At 37.9% G+C, this 23,172-nt stretch overlaps 1 protein-coding gene across 3 annotated transcripts in view; it reads left to right on the top strand.

The window, feature by feature from the left end:
* Positions 1–363: 363 nt before the first annotated feature.
* Positions 364–23,172, top strand: part of SPOCK3 (SPARC (osteonectin), cwcv and kazal like domains proteoglycan 3) — a gene marked incomplete at both ends in the record, with an annotated part of 222,416 nt that continues 199,607 nt past the window's right edge. For all 3 annotated transcript variants that reach the window (XM_081999280.1, XM_081999279.1, XM_081999278.1), the window contains one exon: positions 364–537. In XM_081999280.1, coding sequence (XP_081855406.1) covers positions 364–537 — 174 coding nt within the window. The remainder of the gene's footprint in view (positions 538–23,172) is intronic.

Genomic DNA, 23,172 nt, shown 5'->3' with positions numbered 1-23,172 from the left:
GAGCGGGGAGGGGCGAGGGGCGGGCGGAGCGCGCGGCGCGGCGCTGGGCGCGGGGCGGAGGGCTGCAGACGGCGGCGCGTGCGGGGAGGGAGCGGGCCGCCTTTCCGGCCGCGGCGAGGAGCGCGGTTGCGGGGCTTGCAGCAAGGTGAGGGGCTGGGCAGCCTCCGCGTCCTCCCCCTCCCCTGCTCCCCCTCTTTTTTTTTCCCGAGCGCTCCCTTTCCCGCTGTCTCTTCCGCACCCCTTGCTCCTTTCGGGTAGGCGAGGGGGCTGGCTGCGGGCGCTTGTCCCGGTCCCCCGCCGGCTGTCCCCGGCTGGGGTTCGGCTCTGGTGTGGGTAACCCTCCTCGTCTCTCCTCTCACCCAGATGCTCAAGGTAGCAGCCTTCGTGTGCGTCTGTGCAGCAGCCTGGTGCAGCCCCGCGCTGGCGGCGGCGGCCGGGGGCAGACCGGACAGCGGCAATTTTCTGGACGATAAACAATGGCTCACGACCATCTCTCAGTACGACAAGGAGGTCGGGCAGTGGAACAAATTCCGAGACGTAAGTTCAACCCTTCCACCCTGTCAGCCGCGCCCGGCCCGCTCCCCCGGCAGCCCCGCGGCTGGCGGGCAGGTTCCGCTCGCTGAGGGCATCCCCTGGGCAGCCAGCGCTGGAGTACAGCCTCAGCTCACCCCCTTTTCCCCGGATTTTAATGAATTCCCGGCGGCGCCTCGGCGGGAGGAGGGAGGTCCCACCGGGCAGTTCTGGCGCGCTGGGTGGCGAGGACCGCCCGGTGTGCCCCGGGCTGTGCGGGGTGCCCAGCGCGCAACCTCTAGGGCCCAGCGGGCCGGGCCGCGGGTGCTGGTTCCCGCCTTGCGGGTCGCCAGCCGCTAAAAGGTGGCGGCGGAGCGGAGGGAGTTGCGGTTTGTCCTTCCTCCTCCCCGTTTCCCGCCCCGCCGCGGGAGCGGCGGTGGCTGCGGGAAGGGCGCGCGCTCTGGCCGTTGGGCCCCCTTCCCGGGCGGGGAGCGGTTGGGGGGGGGGGGCGGGTGGCGCACCCTGCCAGTGCCGCCGGGGGCAGAGCGTCTGTCGCCGGGGAGCGTCCGCCCGGCAGGACTGCCCGTCCCCACCTTGTCGCTGTCAGAAGTGGCCGAGAGGGCGGGGGCGGCCTTGGGAGGGGTGTTGGGGCGCTGGTCAGTGTTTCGAAAAGTCCGCGAAATGAGGCGGCGAGTTGCGCAAACGGTGCGCCCGGGGTGCCGCGCCCGGAGCGCCAGACCCAGTCTGACCCGAATCTCGTCGCTTACGAAACCTGCGGCTCTACGGCGGCTCTCGCCCTCCGGAGTGCTTCGGTTTTGCGCTAAGTTCGTTCTCTCGTTGTTGCAAGTTGAGTAAAAAGCAGTCACTTCTGAAAAGTCCGTCACGTTTCTTTCGACGAAAAACATTTTCCTGGATCTTCCAGTATCCGGCATTCTTTGCTGTGGCTTTTAAAAATCTGAATTCTAAGCATGCACAATAGTTTTCTATTTGGCTTTACTGTGTTGCTTACTGGATTTCTTTGATTTTGTGTAAAGCGTTGGTTTGGTTTGCAACTTGAGAGGCAACAGGTTGCTTGTGCTACAGCTTGCTGGTGACTGTGGTTCGCTATAGCACGCTGAAGTAAATGCCTCCAGAAGTCTCTTTTATTTTTTTGAGAGCTGTAGTGTACTTGTGATGCATGTATCGTCTAGCTTCATATATATGTTGCATGTGGGATGCAAACTTGGCTATTTAAGTAACTAGGAAAGGAGACCTACTGTTTAGAGTTGTGGGAGAACTTATTTCCCAATAGTTTCTATTAAACAGCATAATTTTAGTGTTTGAGAACACTCAAATTAGTATTCAGATATTTTTGTTTGCTTTGAATTTCTTAAAATCTTATTTTCATGTTAAAAAAACAAAACACTGTTCAGTGTACTGTACTTTGGAACCTGTGATTTTGGGAAAAAAAAAAAGCAGTGCTCTATAAATGTATCAGGATGAAAGACTGCTGCTAGAAAACTCCAAAAGAAGTATACCAGTTAATGTTTTATAATTGGACAAAGTAATTTATGTAAGGACTATCCTGCAAGGCTGAAGAAGCTAAGTGCTCTCTAATGCCTGTCTCCTGGGTACCCACTGACATATACTGTAATATTGGATATTAGCCAGATAATTTATTCTGTGACAAGTAGGTGTCCCCAAGGGTTTCAAGAGTAACTGCTTTGAGGAACTACTACATACTGATTCTTCTGAGGCAATTTGTAGGCATGCTGGCTTATTTATTTTTGCACTGTTTAAGTTTTATAAAGCTGGTACTTCAGTGAGGAATATGCTTTTATTTCTTGTGCAGAATGCTTATATCCTATTGATTGGTACTCTATCTGGAATATTTATGGATGGTCCTAATACTTCACAAGGCTCTCCCTTTAAAGCATGAGTGGCTTTCAGTAATTCATGATATAATTGTAAAAAAAATAAAAATTATGAGTTAATCTACCTGCACAAGAGTGCATTAGAAAAACATCTTACATGTAAGAACAACTGATCAGTTATCATCCTTAAATGTAATGTGGTGGAGAAGTTTTATTAACATCCTGCAGTTTTATATAATTGGCAAATTTACTTATATGACACTAATTTGTTGGTTTTGAAATTGTGATTAGCAATTTAATTAGTGATTCAAACATTGCCTCCTGTTAAGGAGCAGCACACCTGCATTTTAAAGGTATGTAGGGGTAACTGTCTTGCAGAGTTAAAATAAAAATAAGGGTATGCAGGGCCTGTGTTTGTAATTTAGCTCTCTGGTCAGAAAGTAGTATATTTTTTGTGGGCTTTAAATACCCTACAGATGTAAGGGTGAGATGGAATTCTAGTGTGAAAAGAAGTATTTAAAGGCTTAACTTAAGACTTAACTGACAGGACTGATTAATGTGGAAGATAATGACCCTGACTTCTGGCTTATTGGCTCAGTTTCTTAGAGTTTTAGATCACAGTGAGAAAGAACATAGTCATTCAGAAAGGGAACTCTTAAAAGATCATATCCTGATTTATTAGGTTTTCTATTTAAAAAAAAAATCTAAAACCCAAACCAAACCCCAAACCCTCAAACCTAGCTCTTTTAACATCCTCTAAAATGTCAGATTTGTCAATAAAGATTATTATCAACATGAATAATGTTAGCTAAGATTTTTTTCAGTACTTTGTATAGGCAAAACTGTAACTGTCACTTTGATTCTCTTGAAAGATCTTGATCATTCGTACAAATCTGTTGAAATTAATGAAATAGGTCTAGGCAAGACACTGTGCCTTAATGTGGAACAGTTGGAAGCTAGCTGCATGTTAGAGGCTATCTTCTCACATCTTGTGCAAAAATTGAGAATGAGCTTTTTCTGAAATAGGAGGCTTTCCATCTTAAAGATGGGGGCGTGGGGGGAAGTGTATTCTTCATATGTCAAATACCAGCCCCCTCAACTTGTATGTGCGAGTCAAACATTTTGGATTATATACAAGGGTATGTTTACTTTCTGCCTATAGTAGCTGAGGAGAAAGAGTTTTTAAACCCAGCCTTAGTGCTCCTGCAGTCCAGTTGCCGAGTAGCTGCAGCTCTTGCGTCTGTCACTAAAATAAGTCTCAGGGTTGATGTGTTTATAAAGGTTTTTTAAGCTGCCTCATTAGGCTGCTTCAGCCGATGGTGTCACAGTGCTAGCATGTCCTCGCCCGTGTGTACATATCCTGTATTTATTTTGTGCTTGGGAATTGAAGTTCTTTAGTAGATGCTAAGTTAGGGTAAACTTCTTCATTTGTATTTTGTTGTATTTATAATGGTTTGTGCTAATGGTCTGGTGCAACCATGAGAGACAAGACATTTGATAGAAATGTGTATAATCTATATAGACATAAATATATACATAATAATGTATGGAGACAAACCACAGTACGTCTAAAATGAAGATTATTCTTTTTAAAATATGTAATTGGGTAATGGCATTACATTTATACTCACCTACTTATCCTAAATCTTGTATATCAAACTTCCGTTACTGATAATGCTGTAAATCTGTGAAGAGCAAAATATAGGAATAATTCGTTATTGTCTTTGTGACTTGATTCCAAATAATGGTGGTATTTTTAATCCTAGAACAAAACATAATGGCTTTATCATTTATAATGACTTTGTGTTTTTATGTGGTCTTTACAGACAGACAAAATTTGAACACAACTGTAATTCTGTTGTATCGCTACCTGAAAGCCTTTCAGAAACTTTAATTTTTGTTTCTGTAAAATTCCATGAACGAACATTCTCTAGAGTAACTCATTTTGGTAATTGATATTTGCAAACAGTATCCAGTCCATTTCTGCTCATTAAAAGGACTGTATAATAAATATATAGTAAATTTTACTTGCTGCTTAAGGAGAGTTATTTATGATATAATTTGCTTGTTAGTGATTTGTACCTTTTCTTTTCAAAGAGATCATAAACTAAGCAGTTCCTGTATGTGCAAATTTAAGATGCATCAGGAACTTTGTTGTGAAAGATACTTGTAGTATATAAATAAACTCTGCACAACTCAACTGTGGCATAGTATTGTTAGGCAATAATATGATCAGTTGATCAATGTCATCAATTGCATCATACCACAAGTATCACTATCATCATACAGTTACCAAAGGCGAAGAAGGTAGAACAAAATTCAAGTAACAGACCTTAAAAAACCATCAGCTGTGAAGGGGAAGTTTGCACTGGTAATACCTTTTGTTCTGCTTCACTACGAAGTGTTCTCATGTTGACCATCAAATGTATTGCCTTCTAAAACATTTGGCATGTTTGGTCAGCTCATGTTGACTTCCCAAATGAATCTTTTGAAGATACTTAAAGAATATGCTTTTTCAACATCAGTGAAATCTAAACCTCTGTGTTTGGAAAGAAAATGAATCAAATGCTACGTCTCCATACCAATTCAGTAATTGCCAGCATTCATTATTCTTTTGTCTGTGTGGAGGTTTAAGTTTTCTCAAAAACAAGCACCCCCTCACCCCCCAACTAAGCTCCCCACCAACTGTACACCTGGTGTTTCTTTGCTGTTGTGAGCAGAGTATCTCTGCCCAACTGTACATCCACACAGCTGCGTCTCTGTATAACTAAGAAAGCAAAAGGTTGTTTTAAAAAGGATTCATCACAAGTTTTTTGCACTTTATTGTGTGATCACTGTGTAAACATTTGGAAGGTTTTCATGTTTCCAGAGTGGAGTACTGATAACCTTATTTAAAGAGGAGAAGGGCTTCTGCTCAACAAGTTTTTTTGCACTGGGCTAGAATCCCTCCTACTTTATGGAGGCTGGTGAATGTACTTTAGAGGAAGTCAGCACTTATGATTGGATAGTGCAGTACTCATCAGCCTTTCTTCACTAATGTTAGCTCATTAGGGGCAAAAATAGGTCCACTAGGCTTATTTGTTCTGTACTACTTGTGGTTCAGAGTAAATAAAACATACCTCTTTCCGGTTTAGTGAGTAGTGCCTTACTACATACATATGTCTTGACAGAAAGTTATGATTATGACATCAGGAAAAAATGGAATTGCAGAACAGCAAAGATGAACTTCTTCATTATGTTGTCCTAGGCCCAAGTTAAAGCAAGAACTTGATAATAAATTGAAGTTATTTTTTTTCAATTAGGGCATTGAATCTGTTTTCCATGTGCTAATTTGTTACTTGAAACTTGTTATTGGCTCTTCTAAAGTGGTATCAGGCTGTCTCTTTTTTTGTGACTTGGTTTGTATGATCTTAGTTTTATTAATATGGTGAAGGAGGAAAAATTCTGAAACCTAGGAGAACTGTCAGAAAGAATGAGTATTTTGTACTTACACAAAGGAAAATTTAAAGGGAATCTTAAAGGAAATTTAAGAAACTATTTAATTGTTCAGCACTTCTAAACTGAACATGGCAGATTATAATGGGAAGGAGTAATGGAAATCTTAAATTTTCATTTCTTCTCTATTGTAGAAAAAGGCTTCTGATTTTTATATATGCTTTTTGTTTGTTCTCAAGTATGGATTCCTTTTTTCTTTCACGTGATTACTTTTCCTCTGGTCTGTTTTTCCTGCTTGTTTCTAGTGACAAGCATTTTTTTTGTCTGCAAAGGCAGTGTCTACTAATCGCAAACTATTGTTAACGTTGAACTCCCAGCTGTCTCTTGGAAGGCATTAGCTTGGAAGCTCTTTATATAGCTAATGTTTAGGACTTAAGTAAACTGTAATGTGCTTTTCCTTAGATTGCCCTCATAATCTAAAGCTGATAACATTGTTTCATCTTATCTTTATCTCCTTTCTCCAAAGAATAATCTTTATTTTATTTACTGTAGGTTGTTTAGTGGATATGGATACCCAGACTTCCCTTGTCTTACCGTTAAATCTTATTGGGATTGACTCTAGCCATCTGTGCTTATTATAGTGTAGTATAAATAGTATAAATAGCTTTCCAATACACTGATAGAGGGTAACAGTCTCAGAAACTGCATAGGCTGTCTTCGTTTTACAATCAGAAAGGAAAGATGTCTGGAGCAAGAGGTATATTATAAGGGGAGGCACAATGTAGAAAACAATGGAATATGAGCAGGATTAGAATATCTATGTTTTTAGATTAATACCATAAATTCTTTTTTATTTTTTGTAGCTCGTCCATCTCTATTACTTCATAATCATTGAAGCATCTGAAGTAACTAGCTGCAGAAAGGAGAAGTAATTAGTCTTAATATGTTTGCAAGTCTTTGCCAGTTTTCAAGCATAACTCTCGGCTTTAAATAGGCGCTTAAGTTTAAATAGTGGTGTGTGTGTGTCTGTGTTTCGTTGCGTTTTTTTCCTGCCCGGCCCCTCCTGTCCTCTCCCCCACCACCCTGCCCCACGATATGCTGAATGAAATAAGAAAATCTTTGAACAGTTCGTTATTTTTCTGGTACCCAGCTCTAGAGCAACTCCTGTTTTCAAACATAAGGAAACTTTTATTCTAACCAAGGGATTTCTGTCTTTTTTCCTATCAGTACATGAAAAGTACTGTTTTTGTTATTATATTGTTGTTATAAAAAAGTATTTGTTAGTAAAATAGCTTCAGTTTTGCTTTGTGGATGTTTTTCTAATGTAGACCTTTTTAAAAGTTGTGATATTGATTTTGCAATCGTGTTTTTCCTAACGTGTATTTGTCTTAGTCTAACATATTTGAATGTACTTGCAACCACAGATGAACAGCTTCTTTTTCTGCATCTTGTGTTAAGTCTCACTTTGACTATACTAAATGCTAAAAATCTGCTTTGTTTGCCTTAGAAACAAAAATTATGGGGGCAATGGTACTAAATGCTAATATAGTACATTGTATTAAAAGTTCTTGTAACTTCCATAATTCTTGAAGTTGAATTTCTGAAAGAGAAAAGTCTGTGGCTAGTAATATCAATGTTCAAAGCTTCACTGAGCTTTCTCACCTACTGTGAATGATCTTCTTGTTTGATATTTTTTTTTATTTAATGATTTTTTTACTTTTGCTTTCCCATCTCACCTCATTTCACACTGATAGATTACAGTAGTGAAAATTACTGTAGGAACTAATGATTTACCTAAGAAATGTGGTGCAGTGTAAGGTAACAACCTTGGACGGGACACAAGGAGAGCCGGTATGAAATTTTAACCCATGACAAAGCTTTCACATTACCATGAGGATGTGATTTCCCTGCTCTATTATTAGCTTCACAAGTGACTGCTCTAAGAGAATGGGTTTAAAAGATATAAATCATCCAAACTTTTTGGTATCTTGCCACTTGTAGAGAGTATTGTCGTAGTGTGTTATTAAAGACTATCCAGTGCTTGACATTTTTCTGCAGAAAATTTTTATGAACTAGTTTTTTATTTGCTCAACTGATGTGTAATCATTGGCTTAAAGGAGACTGTTAGTTTGCAGATTGTTCAGCATCTTTCTAAAGTCTGCAAGTCATCAAATAATTTTATGTAGTGCACTTACACTGGGGCCTGCATACAGCTGAAAACAAACTCCTTTTGACATTTTGAACTGGCATCGATGATGAAATTCATTCCAGTTGTTAAATCTGTGTGGCATACCAATGAGAAGTACAGAACTTACTCCTCACTATATGCTTCGGAGTATGGAAAATGACCCCTGTTTTAACACTGTTTATTGAAATAGAGGGAAGGTATTAATATGAAGACTGTGGGATATATATTTAATGAGGATATATATTTAATGATGCATGTATCTTTAAGGATTTGGTGGGGCTTGTGTTTGGTGACTGAAACTTCACTTTAGCAGAAAACACAATGGTTCTTGTAAGCAGGATCAATTGGCTAGTATGTAAAGCAGCTGTGCCAGCAATCTATTGGATAAAGTGCCCTTCCAGCCTTTTGCAGAAGTTAACTAGTTGGTCAGATTTAGAAAGCCCACATGAAACTCTGGGAACTTTTTGTTTTCTTTAAGTTTAGGGCCAAGATAGGCTGTTGGATTTGATCGTATGCTTGCTTGTATATAGTGGCTCATTATCTTTTATCCTGACAGATGTATTAAACTCAAAAATTCTAGTTGGGCAGAAGCGTTTCAGGAGGCTGTAGTGCGTGCTACTGGCACAGATTTGATCTCTAAGGCCTGCAATGTGAGGGGAATTAATAAGATGCAATATTCCCCGATGATCTAGGCAGCAAGTTTATGCTGTTTTGCAGCAGAATAAGGAAGAATACCTTTCAAATTCATACTAATCTGATCTGGGAGTGTTTCCTCCTTTGGCCCAAACATGACAATGATTAGGACTGGTGCTTGATTAATCATTCTTATACTGATTTGCTGTTTAAAACGAATTCTAGTCTGCCACCTTTATAGCATTTTCTTGTGTGTATTGTACGTAATTGTGGTCAATTACTTTTATGTGAAAAATCACAAATGATGTTGGAATACAAGCAAATTAAAATACGAAGAAAGATGGAGAAATAGCTTCTGAATTTCCTTTAAGATATTCAGAGATATATATTTGTTGTCTTAATCCAGAGTGTAAGTGTTTAAACATACTAAGGATTAGGTAGGCAGTCTTGTTTCCAACACCCAGGAATGAACGTGAAGAGCTCAGTAGGTTTATACACTCCAAAGCCAGCCAAGGGCTATCGGGTTGCTCAGTGTACTGCAAATAGTGTGCAATATGTCTTGCATGAACTGGATTGAAGCACACTAAGTGCATATCTTGTTTTTCTAAATCTGAATAAATCCAGCATTTCCCTCCTAAATTGTTAAGCTGTTTAATTTTTCATCCATGTGGTTATTTTATCTTAAAATTGAATGTATCTAACTTTGCTCAGGAAAATATCCTCTCAAAGAGCAGGGGTGTATGGCCAAAACTTCACTGGAGTTACTGTAAGTAACACCTTAACAAAGTTAAGTGCAATGTGATGATGAATCATGGGATTTCATGCTGAGATCTGCAGGTGTAGTCTCATAAAGATGGAGAAGGAGGAACATACAGAAGTAGACCTAACTGTGTAGGTGTGTATTGCAGATTAAGCTAATACGATGTATACAACCTGAAAACATTTCAGTGTTCTTCACTAGGACTGAATGTGTACTTTCTACACAGCCTTAATCTCCAGGGACCTCTGTGCATGGTTTGGACAAAAGTTACCATACCTTTCTGTTTTTGCTTACTTTTTACATACGCTGAAAGATTACAATTCCTCTTTTTCCTTTCCCACATAAAAGTGATAGTTTCTTAGAGCATATGAAACTCCAACTTTTTTCCCTCCAAGTTTTCTACATTTGGATTGTAGCATAGCTTCTGTAAGTTGAAAACATGAGTAACAATTTTCCCCAGAAGGTTTTAAAGTACTAATGTTATGGAGTATTTGATATTCAGCACATTAAAAAGTTGAGCTTTTGTGTTTTTTGTAAGGAATATGAACGCATGCCACGTGCATGTGTGAGTGCATGCACACACATGCACAGGCTAACTGGTATCTCAGATCAATAACAATTTAAAGAGATTTTACTCTGTCCATCCCTCATGCTGGGTAGCAAAATGCTTCACAGAATGTTAGAAGTATTTCATAGGTCCAACCTTATCATGTCTGCATATCATATCTTACCATCAGATTTTGATACCCCATTGATTGCAGATCATTTTTGGGTATATGCTGAGAGTGACATGGATTTAACAATGTTTGTGGTGTGTAGAATAAAACAATAGTTCTGAATTTATATCTCAAATATGCGAGGCAGTTGTCTACAATAGTTTCAGTTCATTGGCTGGAAGAAATACCTAATTTATTATATGCCTTTAAGTATCACATAAGAACAAGACAAGTATGACTACAAACATCTAGAGGTTTTCAAGACAATGTTTGTGCTGAACTCCAGTTTCCCCAAGAAAGGTATGAGAAGGTATCAAAAATATTTTAATAAAATTTGTGAAATTAGTCTGTGAAGCAAAACTGAAGTTAGAGTCTAACCGTGCTTATCTGGTTGTAAAATGTGATAGTATCTTACCTAGTTTACATTTTAAAAGTCTTTTTTGTCAAACTGATATTCCTTTAGTTTGAAAGTAAGGGAATCTTTAGAATTTTTTTTACAAAGAGCTGGGCTGTGACTTTCCAGCCAGGTTTGAGTGTAGTTGGACTATTCAACAGCACATACGTTAGGAAACCTTTTTCTTAAAATGTTGCACGTTACTGTCAAACATTAATAATAATAATAAGTTCAGCTTATTAATACCTGTATAATTTTTCCACAGATATTTCTGCTTTTTAATCTTTATTCTAATGCAGATAAAAGTTAATAATTTGCACATGCTTAATTTCCACATACACAGATCCTACTCTTGCTTGATTTTATCAGGAAGAAATTTTTTACTGAATAAATGTGCTAGATGAAGCTAAAATTTCTATAACTGTAGAATTATACTCATTATTTACACAACTGATTTAAAGTATATAATTGTTCATCATTTACTTATACTGTGGTAAAACAAAATTAAGCTTGAAATTCAAGTAGATATATTTTCAGATTTGACAACTGCATTTTTCAGTTGCTTAACTTAGGTAGCTTTAGCCAAACAGCTTGCTCAATAGACCAAAAAAACTGCCAAGAGTAATCAAGCATAGGGATGATACAAAAGACATTGTGATTTACCGTTTTATGCTTGACGTTTATCAAGAGAAGAGCTTGACTGAAGGAAAAAGAAAAGAAAAAAAAAATCATAATGCTGAATTAATTACTATCACAAAATTTGAAAAACATCAGTGATGTGTAGTCATCTATCCCTGCAATGCCTGAACTGTTATAGTAATTCTTTCAAATAGTGTATTTTGAAGGAGTTTTGTAGGAAGTGAAGCACTTCTGCTGAAGTATTCTTTTTTCACACCTTTATCAAACCTTCGTTGTGGATTTCAATGGGATGATGTTGTATTAGACTGGATCTCAATCCCGTTTGTGTGGAGTCTTTCCTTGTCTAATTGAGGTCACAGAGAATATGTTCACTGATGTTTGTGAGAGGTTGAGTAAATCTTTACTTATGCCAGTCTACTTATTTAAAATCATTATTTGAACATTAAGTCTACAAAACAGATTTCTGAATATATTTTGCTGCTTTGAAAAATGGAAAGAAGGCAAACTTGAACTGGAGAACAAACTAAATAATCCCTGCAATGATAACTTCTTTTCAGTAGAAATTCCTCTCTAGTGGTTTAAAGTAGAATACATATAGAGTTGTGTGTGGTTTTTTTTTTTTTTCCTTTATTATGTATAAGGGAATTCTAAATTCGTTGCTACTTCTTGGAGCACAACGAAAACATTCTTTCTTCCTTTCCTTAAGCTACTGGTTTTCATTGGTGATTTTATTTGTCTTTTGAAATGAACTATTTTCCTGAATAAGTTATTGTTGTTTTTTATTCTGCTCCCCCTGCCCTTCCCCCCCCATTTGTGAGGTGAGTGTAGAAAACAATTTTTCAGTTTCACTGACCTGAATCAAAATATTTTATTTTGGCTAATTCATGTGAGAGAGTTTCTGTTTGTGTATTTATTGTCTGATTCATTTGCTGCATCGCTTCATGGAGTTGTAGGTAGGTAGGTGCCTCCATGCTGCTTTAACATGCCAAGCTTCTGCAATGAATTGCATATTGTATGATGTAAGTTGCTTTCCCCTCTAGCTGAATCCCATGTTGCACTGTGCAAAACAGTGCAGAGTTTCAGTTAAATGGGAGGGTGGCGATTATTAAGTAGAAAAAGAGAAAATCAGACAAGCATAAAAAAGCTGTGCAGTGCGTAGCAAGATTATTACTGAGGCAAGATTTTCATCCTGTATCAGAAAGGCCATCTATATAGATAGTAATACTACTAAAAACTAAAGCTGAATAACCTGTTTTGTGAGAGCTATTAAAGCATCTGCTGCATGGCTTAATTCTGTGGGGAAATTATAAGAGTTTATGGCAAAGCTAAGCACTGGGATGGATTTACCTAGTATTTGTTTCTTTTATCTGAAACTGGATTCTGCGCCCCCTCCCCCCCCACCCCGAATCTGATGCTGGACTAGAGTGATCATCTAGTATTAGTAAGTCGTAGATGTCCAAAGTAAGGTGCAAGTCTGTAGGCAGTGCTCTATCTTGATTTCACAAGTGTATGTGTCAGAAATCTCACATGAGCCAACTGCAATGTCCGAAGAAACCAGGAATCTACAGCAAATCAAAATCTGGTTTAAGTAAGTTATAGTATGATTCAAGTTAACTTTTTTGAAATCTATATTTTATTCTGTTTTTATTATGGTATATCCTGCTTACTTAATTTGTTTTAGGTGTAACAGAACTTCAGAATTCTTGTCTCAGCTTTGTTTTCTTACAAGGTTACGGGGTCACTTGATGTTTCCTGCATTTGTATTTTTCTTCATCTTAATTCATAAATCTATTAAACTGTTTGTTACTTGCCTCCTCTGCCTAGGCAACGCAGAGATTATGTGTTGTATATGTTCAAATATTTATTATCTAAACCCAAAACATTTTATATGACTATCCTTTTACGAGGTTCACCAGAAAACTAGAAACAAGGGCGTGATGAAATGAAAATCAAAAATCTATTGCTATTATGCCCTCTGTAGGGATTTGCAGCACATACATTCTTTGTATGGAGTAATGTTTGATAGTGGTCATGCTGATAAATGTCCATGTCTATCCACCCTTTAACAGCAGGTTCAAGTCCCTGGTCACTCCCATAAACTTTTCAGTGGCAGTGTCCTTGTTCAGAGGTTCCAGACAAGAACCAGTGATTTTTACAGCTTATTTCAGCTGGTGTAAACTATTTCTATGTATCTGGTTTGAAGGAACTGGAAAAACAGGGGTGAAGAAGAAACCCCTTTCCTCTTTCAATCTGGTTCTAGATATTCAAGGCCTCTTCTGTTTTAATCGGTTAAATGCATGAGACTGTAAACTCCAAAACGGAAGGTCAACAGCACCAACCATTGAACACTTTGGGGGGTAGTGTTTAGTAAACATGTAATTCCTTGTCCTCTTTGAACTCAGAGTGGTAGAAGGTTGCTCAGTACAGTTACATTGTATCAGAAACAGAACTTCTTATCTAATGTGACAATACTTGAGCATCAATTGAGATCAGAATTTCAGATCTTACAATCATTTAGGTTGGAAAAGACCTTTGAGATTAAGTCCAACTGTAAACTTATGTAAACCAACCATGTAAACTATCATCACACTATGAATTTGTGTATTCTGTGGAATTTGACTGTGACTCCTAGATAACACTTTCTGCTTTTGAAAATACAGTTACTGTTGTATTTTTTTGTTTTTCATTTAAGAGTTACAATGTGCCTAATTTCTATTACAAACCAGGGAAATTTGTCAGGGAAAATATCCTGAAGACAGTGTAGCTTGTTCACTGGGAAAAGGATTTAAATAAATGATCCAGTTATATGTTATTAAGAGGAGGTTAAGGGCTTCACTCCAATGGCATAAAATTAGTTAAGGACCTGATACTGTAATTTATTTGTGCATTGCTGCTCAGAGTGGTTTTTGGCTTGAGCTTTTACAGGTAGTTGTAATGACTGGCCTGGTATCTCTGCTGGCAAGTAGGTTTCTAGGACAGGGGAGAATCCCGAAATCTTCTTCAAACACTATGTATTAACTTTCTAAGAAAAGTTTGAGAAATCATGAAATCTTATGGAAGAACAGAATACTCTAAGCATTTTATTTGTTAAATATAAAATAGTATTACCACACCCCAATAACCTTTGCTTTAAATTTAAAAGTAGGTAACACAAATATGAAAGAACTATTCCATGTTGTACTTTGATTTACTGTTTCTCTCCTAGTTTAATGTCCATATTCAATTTATGTTGCTGCTTCTCTTTTTAATACAGCAATCAAATCAGGACTCTAGGGAGACAACTTCAGAACAATTTAGAGGGTGCTTAAAAAAAAAAAAATCATAGTTTTATGACCACATGAAAAGAACATGGTATTGTTTCATGATTTCTTGTTATAAGAATGGAACAGTACAATTTGTGAGAATATATTTATCCAAAAGCATCTGGGTACCCAGGGTTCTTATCTCATTGATGTGTAGTTACCCTGCCTAGACAACTCTCTATATGTGCTTATTTGGAGAAGTGGAATTTATCCGATTCTTTTATCTATATCAGATTACTAGTTTAATTCTAGGAGTCAGTCTTTTGCTACACTAGAAAAATAACGTGCTTATTTGCTTAAAATCTCTTAGCAATTTGAGGAAAATAAGATTGAGTGCCAAGTCTTAGTTTTCACAATAATTATTAATGTTTGAACACACAACTTTATTGCATCCTTAACTATGAAGGATGAGATGGTCTAGTAGGCTGATCTGTTAATACAGCATTTAAACATAAAGATTCATTTTTTAGTCTCATGCCATTGATCAATATGATTGACATCAATCTTAGAGCAATTCTGACACTGGGTTTCTAGGATGAACTAAACTGACAGGGTAGTCATGCTTAGTTACTCACTACTGGGATTGTAGATATTTCTGCACAATGAATTTGAATTTCTCAGGACATGAATGCTCTGTGCTCTATCCAGTAAAGAGTTTAGGCTTATGGTTAATGTAAGCTGTATGAGTAGGCTTCCTTTGTAATCACTTGCTATTTTTCAATTAAGTGAGACTCTTAGTTTGTGTTAAAATCATTGCTATCTGGCCAGTGTCTTTTTCTGTTGTTCATTCCAATCATTCCAATAGGGTTTTTTTAGACATAATTGTTTGCGTTTGGTATAGATAGTGCTATTATTGGTGGGCTTGAAATTTATTTCTTATTAAATATTTTTCCCATAAAGCTTTTTAATAAAATAAACTTGGTTTAAAATAGATGACGTTTAATGAAAAAAAACCCAAGTTATGGTTACTTTCTTCAAGTGGAAAAGTTGTATGAGAATTTCTGCAAATCATTGTACACCCTACTGGAGAAAGACATTCTACAGTATTTTTAGGGGCTTTGTTCCTATGAAACACTTTTGGTAAGACCTCGAGTGTAAAACCCGAAATTGGAAGCAGGAGTAAAGACAATATTGCATAGCTACCAGGGATGAAATTTTAGGTTTTTGTTGTTTTTCTCCTATTTTAGAAGGTATTTTCTCCTTACAGCCTGTGCTGGGTTTGTGTGGCAAGGTTTTGGTAGCAGGGGGGCTGTAGGGATGGCTTCTGTGAGAAGCTGCTAGAAGTGTCCAGCAGAACCCATGCCAGCCGGCTCCAAGATGGACCCACCGCTGGCCAAGGCTGAGCCCATCAGCGATGGTGGCAGTGCCTCTGGGATCACACAGTTAAGAAGGTGGGGGGGAAAAACTGCTCAACTGCAGCCAGGGAGAGGAGCGAGAATATGTGAGAGGAGCAGCTCTGCAGAGGCCAGTGCAGAAGGAGGGGCAGGAGGGGCTCCAGGCACTGGAGCAGAGATTCCCCTGCAGCCCCTGGTGAAGACCTTGGTGAGGCTGGCTATGCCCCTGCAGCCCATGGAGATCCATGCTGGAGCAGATCTCCACCTGCAGCCCGAGGAGGACCCCATGCTGGAGCAGGTGGATGCCTGAAGGAGGCTGTGACCCTGTGGGAAGCCCACGCCGGAGCAGGGTCCTGGCAGGACCTGTGCCCCCATGGAGAGAAAGGAGCCCAGGCTGGAACAGGTTTGCTGGCAGGACTTGTGACCCCATGAGGAACTCATGCTGGAGCAGTCTTTTCTTGAAGAACTGCACCCTGTGGAAGGCACCTGGGCTGGAGTAGGTCATGAAGAACTGCAGCCCATGGGAAGGACTAACGTTGGAGAAGTTTGTGGAGGACCATCTCCCGTGGGAGGGACCACACGCTGGAGCAGGGGAAGAGCGTGGGGAGTCCTCCCCCTGAGGAGGAAGGAGTGGCAGAGACAGTGTGTGATGAACTGACCACAACCCCCATTCCTTGTCCTTCTGTGCTGCTGGGATAGGAGGAAGTAGAAAAAATTGGGACTAAAGTTGTGCCCAGGAAGGAAGGATGGGTGGGGGGAAGGCATTTTAAGTATTGGTCTTATTTTTCATTATCCTACTCTGATTTGATTTCTAATAAATTAAACTAATTTCCCCAAGTTAAGTTTGTTTTGCCCATGACGTTAATTGGTGAGTGATCTCTCCCTGTCCTGATCTTGATCCACGAGCCTTTCTTTATATTTTTCTCTCCCCTGTCCAGCTGAGGAGGGGAGTGATAGAGCGGCATTGCTGGGCACCTGGTGTGGTAGGGTCAACCTGCCACACAACCAATGGTTCTTTTATTCTGTTATTTTACTAACTACCAAAAATAGGTTTTGGTGCCACTACCATTTAAAGTAAGGTATGTAAAGTTTTGAAACTTTGTTGTTTTCTGACTAAAATTCCATTTTTAGAAAATTATTATTAAAAGTGTACCCCTTTGACTAATGATTAGTAGACCTCTCTGGAACATGTAATGACTTAATAAATTATGTTCAAAAAGAAGTAATGTGGAGAATTAAATATTCTATGCTTTACATTCCTTTAAATATTAAAAAATGGAGGAATTTGGTTGGTTTATTTATATTTTGTTTGATAAATTTCTTAAATAGCAAACCACTAATGTCAGTCTCTGCTTATTTTAGAGCAGAAAGAAAACAAAAGTTGCAGGCATTAATTCTGAGGTCATCAAACCAACTGTGCCATTATATTTTGGTGGGAGAAAAGATGGATGTATTGCTCTACCTGTCCAATTATGCTACTGTTATGATGTGATTTACATGATCTTTGAATCCGTTGTTCTGAGATCAGCTGCTTTTTACTAGCATTTGAAAGAAATGCTTGCATTTCTTCTTTTGACTTAAGAAGTTTCTGTATTGAAAACCAATAATTTTTATCCATAAGTGTTAGTTGCATGGGATTAAATTTAATGGAACTAACACCAATATTCAAAATTAAGTTTTTATCCTGATTCTGCAGCAACTTCGTTTTCCTGCATTGCTTGGCGTGTGCAGGTGTAGTATTTTTTTGCTGTGTAAAACAATCTTGATACAGGAAGATTACTTTGACACTTCAGAAAGTAAAACTTTACTACTTAGGAAGGATTAATTTCAGCCCCAGTTTCTTTGACTGGGGTTTAGTTCACATTTTAGACATAAAAAAGGAAATACTTTAAACTGTTAAACTACTTGAAATGCAGTGACATAAATTCTTTGGTTCTTTTTTGAGAAAATTTTAATATCACTCACTTTTGTGGACTTGTAAATTTCTTTTAAATTACGTTTCTCATTGTTACGCAGAGTAAGTATCCACAACAGAATTTGTGGAGGAACATTGTGTTCAAATTTAAGATGTCACTCAGTTTCTACAACTTCAGCTATGTACCTGATCTTTTTAGTATACTTTTCTGTGCCTGAAAATTCTATGGTATTTTCATTATGTCTGGACACACCCCATCCACCCCAGCCCATGACTTACCTCTTTTAAAGTTAAACATTTCTGTAATACACAAATCGTCAGTTAGTTTATTTTGCACCCTGGCTTGCAGGACATGGATTATAGGAACTTGTCTTACTTGTAAACCTACTTGTTCTTCTGTAAACGTGTTTTTGTTGTAGGTCTTTCACAATAGCTTACTGAAGAATAAGCAATAACTAATCAAATACAGCAGAAGTCAAGGGCATGACCTCAATTTTTTATATCCTAGGGGAGCACTTACTATGTGAATTGTAGTATGAATAGCATGAACTATGGCCCAGGTTCCCCTTGGCAATCAAATCCCGTAGTTTTTGTCCTTTCATTACAGCTAGAGCTCTTTCATTCAGCTGCTCTGAAGAAACTGTTCTGAACTAGATTTGTATTTTTGTATTGTTTTTTTACTGCCCTGGGACAGTTTTGTGTTGGTGAAAAAATTGTTTCAGGTTCTGTAGGATTATTGATGAATTCAGCAGAAGATGAAAGTAACTTTAAATTGAAGACATGTAGAAAGCAGTTGTTTTTTTGATGGGAAATAACCTTATCCAGTGATTTCTGGATAGTTTTATTAAAAAGAAAGAAAAGCAATTTGGACTTCTTGTGTGAAATTAATTGTTTTTGTCAAATCTGGTGATTTGTATTGGAATGTTTGAAATTGTAAACAGTCAGTTTGTCTTCATTAAGACTTTTTTTGTAGGAAATGGTGACGTTTACTTGAGAAACTTGGTATGGAAAGTTGCATGCTCAAAGACTTGTAGCATTTAGTGTTACACGACACCATCTGGAAAAAAATCACGTACTGCTTATATGTGAAAGGTTCTCATGGGTTATGGTGAATTCAAGGTAGAACTCCAACCTAGGAATGAAAATGGTGAACGCTGTCAGACTATTGAAAAAATATTGTAAAATACATGATGAAAACTCTTGAATGAAAACTAGGTGTATGTTTTATTGCTATTTACAATCCAGTGGTATTGTATACTTCCAATTCTTACAGTTGTTTAGCAATACTGAAATGTATTTGTAGTCCATGCATTTTGTGTTTGTTTCTGTCAGTATGTGTGCTTCCCTTGCTGCCTCCGTATCACTGATTTAATATGAAAGCATACAACATGATACTACAGTGTGGTTTCACAATAGGCATTGTATTTCTTCATGGATTTTGGTGATTGATTATATGTAAAGGTGTATGTAGTTCTTATGCTTGTATTTAAAGAAAACAAACAATCCAAACAACAACAAAAAACCAAAACCAAAATAAGGAACAACCTGCTGCATATAATTTAATTATCTGGTTATTAAGTTAGTATTAATGGATTTGGTTTTTTGGTGAATAATTCTTTGTCTTTAGCATACACAGTCTAATTAAAGGGACAAAGTGCCCTTAAAATTTGCTTTCTGTTTTGAAGGGGTAATTTCATGTGCTTTGCATACTTTCACATACTTTCCCATTTGTTTTTATTGCTGAACTACCATGTTTTTCATATTGTTGTGTCTTGTGATTACTTCCCTGTTGCTTTATTAGACAACTAGTGGAACAAAGGAAGCTGACAGGTTCTCTAGTGGAAACAACAAAATGAAATGTTGATAAATATACACCATAAGCACTAGAAGGATATTCTCACTGATGTAAAAAATTATAGCAATGGTATGGTAATTCTTCATAACTGGATGTTTGAAGTCAGTATTATGTGATTTAGATTTATTTAGGAGCAAAACAACAGGGCAGATATGTGGCTCTGCAGCAGGAACAGGGTTTTTTTTATGTGTGCACATATATGCACCTGGTGGGATTTTTTGGCACAGAAGTCAGTTGACTATTAAATATAGGATTGAGACATTAATATTCTTCTCTATTTTTTTAAACTGCAAGAAGATAAAACAGATGAGAGCAGATGTTCATTTTACTTTTTAATTCTAATTACAGACCAAAGCTTGAGAGAACTATGTTCTATGCTCTTTTTATTGAAAGTCTTGCCATATGTGGTGTGGCATAGATTTAAGTTTGTAGGAAGACTAAAAGCTTTTTTTATTAGTTTTTTTCTTTTCCTGAGGTAAAACTTCAATATAAGTTGTTATAATTTTACTTTAAAAGGACTCTTGCAAAAATACAGACTTGTTAAATTTCTCGTGTGTACAATTAAACCTTTTGGTCTCATATAGAAGCTTTTCATTTAAGCTGGGAAGGTTAGGAAGACTTAAATCAGTTTGAGATAAATGGATAGTATGTCATCTTTGCCATCTCAATTTTAGTGAGCATAGAGAGAAGCTGGGAATTACTTTTCTCCCCAAATTAAAATGGAAGATAATTGTCATTTGTTCAGAAAAGTATTTGTCACCAGGGCATCAGTCACTCCTGTGGGTATTAATTTTTTCTGGAGCACTTTTTCTATCAGTGATGGAAATACATCTTTGAACTTTATCTTGAAGAGCAATTATAAGCTACTGATTCAGGTATTATTTTGCTGAATTGTGTCCTGATTGCAAAATTGCTATCAACAACTGATACGTGTATATGAACGTTAGTGTAGTGTAAGTAGGAATGGAGAGCAAACTACAGTGCGTTAGCTATTCCATCTGTTATCTCCCTGTGGAGAGACTTAAGGTGCATCCACATGGCAAAATATTCTCGAGATATGTGTAATGAGTGACGATATGGAAGTAATACAATAATATAGAAATAGTATAGCTCTAGTAATGCAGGACATTAAGCAAGCAAATTTATCCTGTTTCTGAGCAAAGCCTACTAAAAGTAATATAGGCTTATGCTTTTATTCATTTTGATATTTGAATTTGGTGTGCAGAGATGATTTGGATATATCTGTGGGGTACTTTGAACAAAATGTATGTTTATACTACAAAGTACTTAGTGCCTTTCTATGGAGTAGCTTAATATAAAATAATTTTTACTAACTCCAGTTGAAAAGTTATTGCAGAACAGTTAGTTGGTTTGCTTGTACACAACAGTTGATTCATTGAGCTTATTTTTGAAAAACAGCCACTGAAAAAACTTATGTTATGTGGCTAGCAGGATGTATATTACTGTTGCTTTCTTGGTTCAGTGGCAATGTTATAAAAATAGATTGCTGATGTGCGGTGATTTGGAGGCAACTGAAAGTCACTGCTCTTATCAAAAAGGTTCCAAATATATTTATCTTATGAATTGTTAAACCTGAAACTTGGAAATAAATATTTTAGTTGTTGGTGTGCCAAATTACCTGACCTGGTAACTAAATTTTAATTCAAACAAAGATGACAAAATACTATTTTTTTTAAAACCCATTTGGCATGTTGAAATTTTGCTTTGTCTTTCAATAATACTTAAGAGCTGTCCAAATGCTTGTGAGTATCAGAGAAAGACCCCATGGAGGTCAGTGGCTCTGTTTACAAATACTGTTCATAAATAAACTATGCTGCTGTAGCATTTCTGATATTTCAGCTGAGACTCCATTCAGGACCCCCAAGGTTTAGCAGTGACTATTTTTTGACTATCAGAGTACCTGTTTTTTGGGTTTTTTTTTTTTGTTGTAGCAACCGCAGTAGGTATGAGAGAAGGAGAGAGTCCTTAATCTATGGGGGAAATTCTTTAGGCATTTTTTCAGCCATGGTTAACCCCAGCGCTTAACCTAAGGGAGTAAGGGCAAAGAGAATAATTAAATTGAGAGAGGAAATAAAAGAGCATATGCACCGAAAATTTTAGACTAGAAGGGAGAGGTGAATTTTCCCCTGTCTGTTTCTGACAGTGATTGGAGAGAGAAGAAAACTTCAAACAGAGTGAAAGCAGTGTTTGAGATACTTATGTCCTTTGCTATGTATGCACGTAATAGTTAATTTGCCTGTTCAGCAAAAAAAAGAGAGAAGCCTCTTCCTATCAATGTGTTGCTTCAGTGTTCTCAAAGATAAACCAGCCTCTGGGAAATGAAGATATGTGTTCAAATACCTTTTTGAGGTGTAATTTAATTTACTTTAGTCTATTGCATCTTCCCGTGTCCTGTAAGGACAGATTAGGAGCTCGACCCCGAAGTACTGAAATAAAAGATCATACTCATGTGGGAAAGCATGTGATTGATATTGGATATTGTTACCACTGTTCCATGACAGCTTTGTGATTATGACAGTATTTAAGACAAGCTTAAGAGTCTTTAAGTGTGTTTATAATACTCTTGACAGAATTGATATTAGAATAGTACTTCCTATTTAATATTACAGTAACCTTTCTACTTTAACTATGTTCCTATACATTAGACTCTCTTTTCTGTTTTCATTGTGAGACTATCTGGAAATGGAGGAATTAGCAAGAAACTTATCTTTCAGGACTTTCAGCTTTGATTAGTGTGGCAGTTGGAGAGGGAAAAATTTTGCAAAAGTTTTCATCTCTTGAAAGGTTATCCCCTTTCCACATAATTTGAGTTGTAATTAAAAGCAAGAGTTGTTTGAAACGGGGGTGAGCTTAATGGATACTACACTTGATTAAAAGGGCAAATCTGCTATCAGCAAAATTCTGCTTCCCATGTGCCTGGGTTTCCTTCTCAAGAAATCTTTCTCCTTCCCCCGCCCCTGTATGAGCCTTTTAAAACCTTATATACGTTTCTTTCTGCCTCCATCCTAATCATTAAGAGTACAGTCCAGGCAGGGTTAAATTGCTAACATCATGATCAGAGGAATGAAAAGCCTTCAAGCTCTGTAGACTACCACGTTGGTTTTGCTGACTGGCTGTTAACATCTCTGCCTCAAATCAGAAGGTGTGGTGTGTGCAAGGTCTGTGCTCTGTATTGGTACATCACTAACCCTGGTCTCATAAATGTTCACATCATTGCAGCTGCAAAGAGTAAATACTTAATTTGCTTCTGCTATACGAAGATATGAAATTTGCTAGGGAATGATTTGACCAATATTGCTGTCTTAACTGCTTTTGTATTTCTTTCCTGTTTCCCTCCCCATCTCTTGCATGCTGAGTTTTTATTGTCATTTACTTGATCACATATGGCAACAGTAAGTTAGCAGAAATGTCATGTGTGAGATTTTCCAGTGCTGAATAATTCTGGGTAGGACTGCTCAGGATCGGTTCCAGTATAGATAGTTACTGCACTACTAGTGTTTGCCTTTCTTCATAGCTATGAACAGTATTCATGGAGGAATTTGCTTTAATCCCAAGGTCAAGTACCTCAAAACTTCATTGCGTTTCTCTGTGCTAAGAGGGAAAAAGTGTCCTGTAGT

The sequence above is a fragment of the Phaethon aethereus genome (genome assembly GCF_964289735.1).
Source record: "Phaethon aethereus genome assembly, chromosome: 4".
Taxonomy (NCBI): Eukaryota; Metazoa; Chordata; class Aves; order Phaethontiformes; family Phaethontidae; genus Phaethon; species Phaethon aethereus.
The sequence above is the reverse complement of the archived record's forward strand: the minus strand, read 5'-3'. Positions and strand labels throughout refer to the sequence as shown.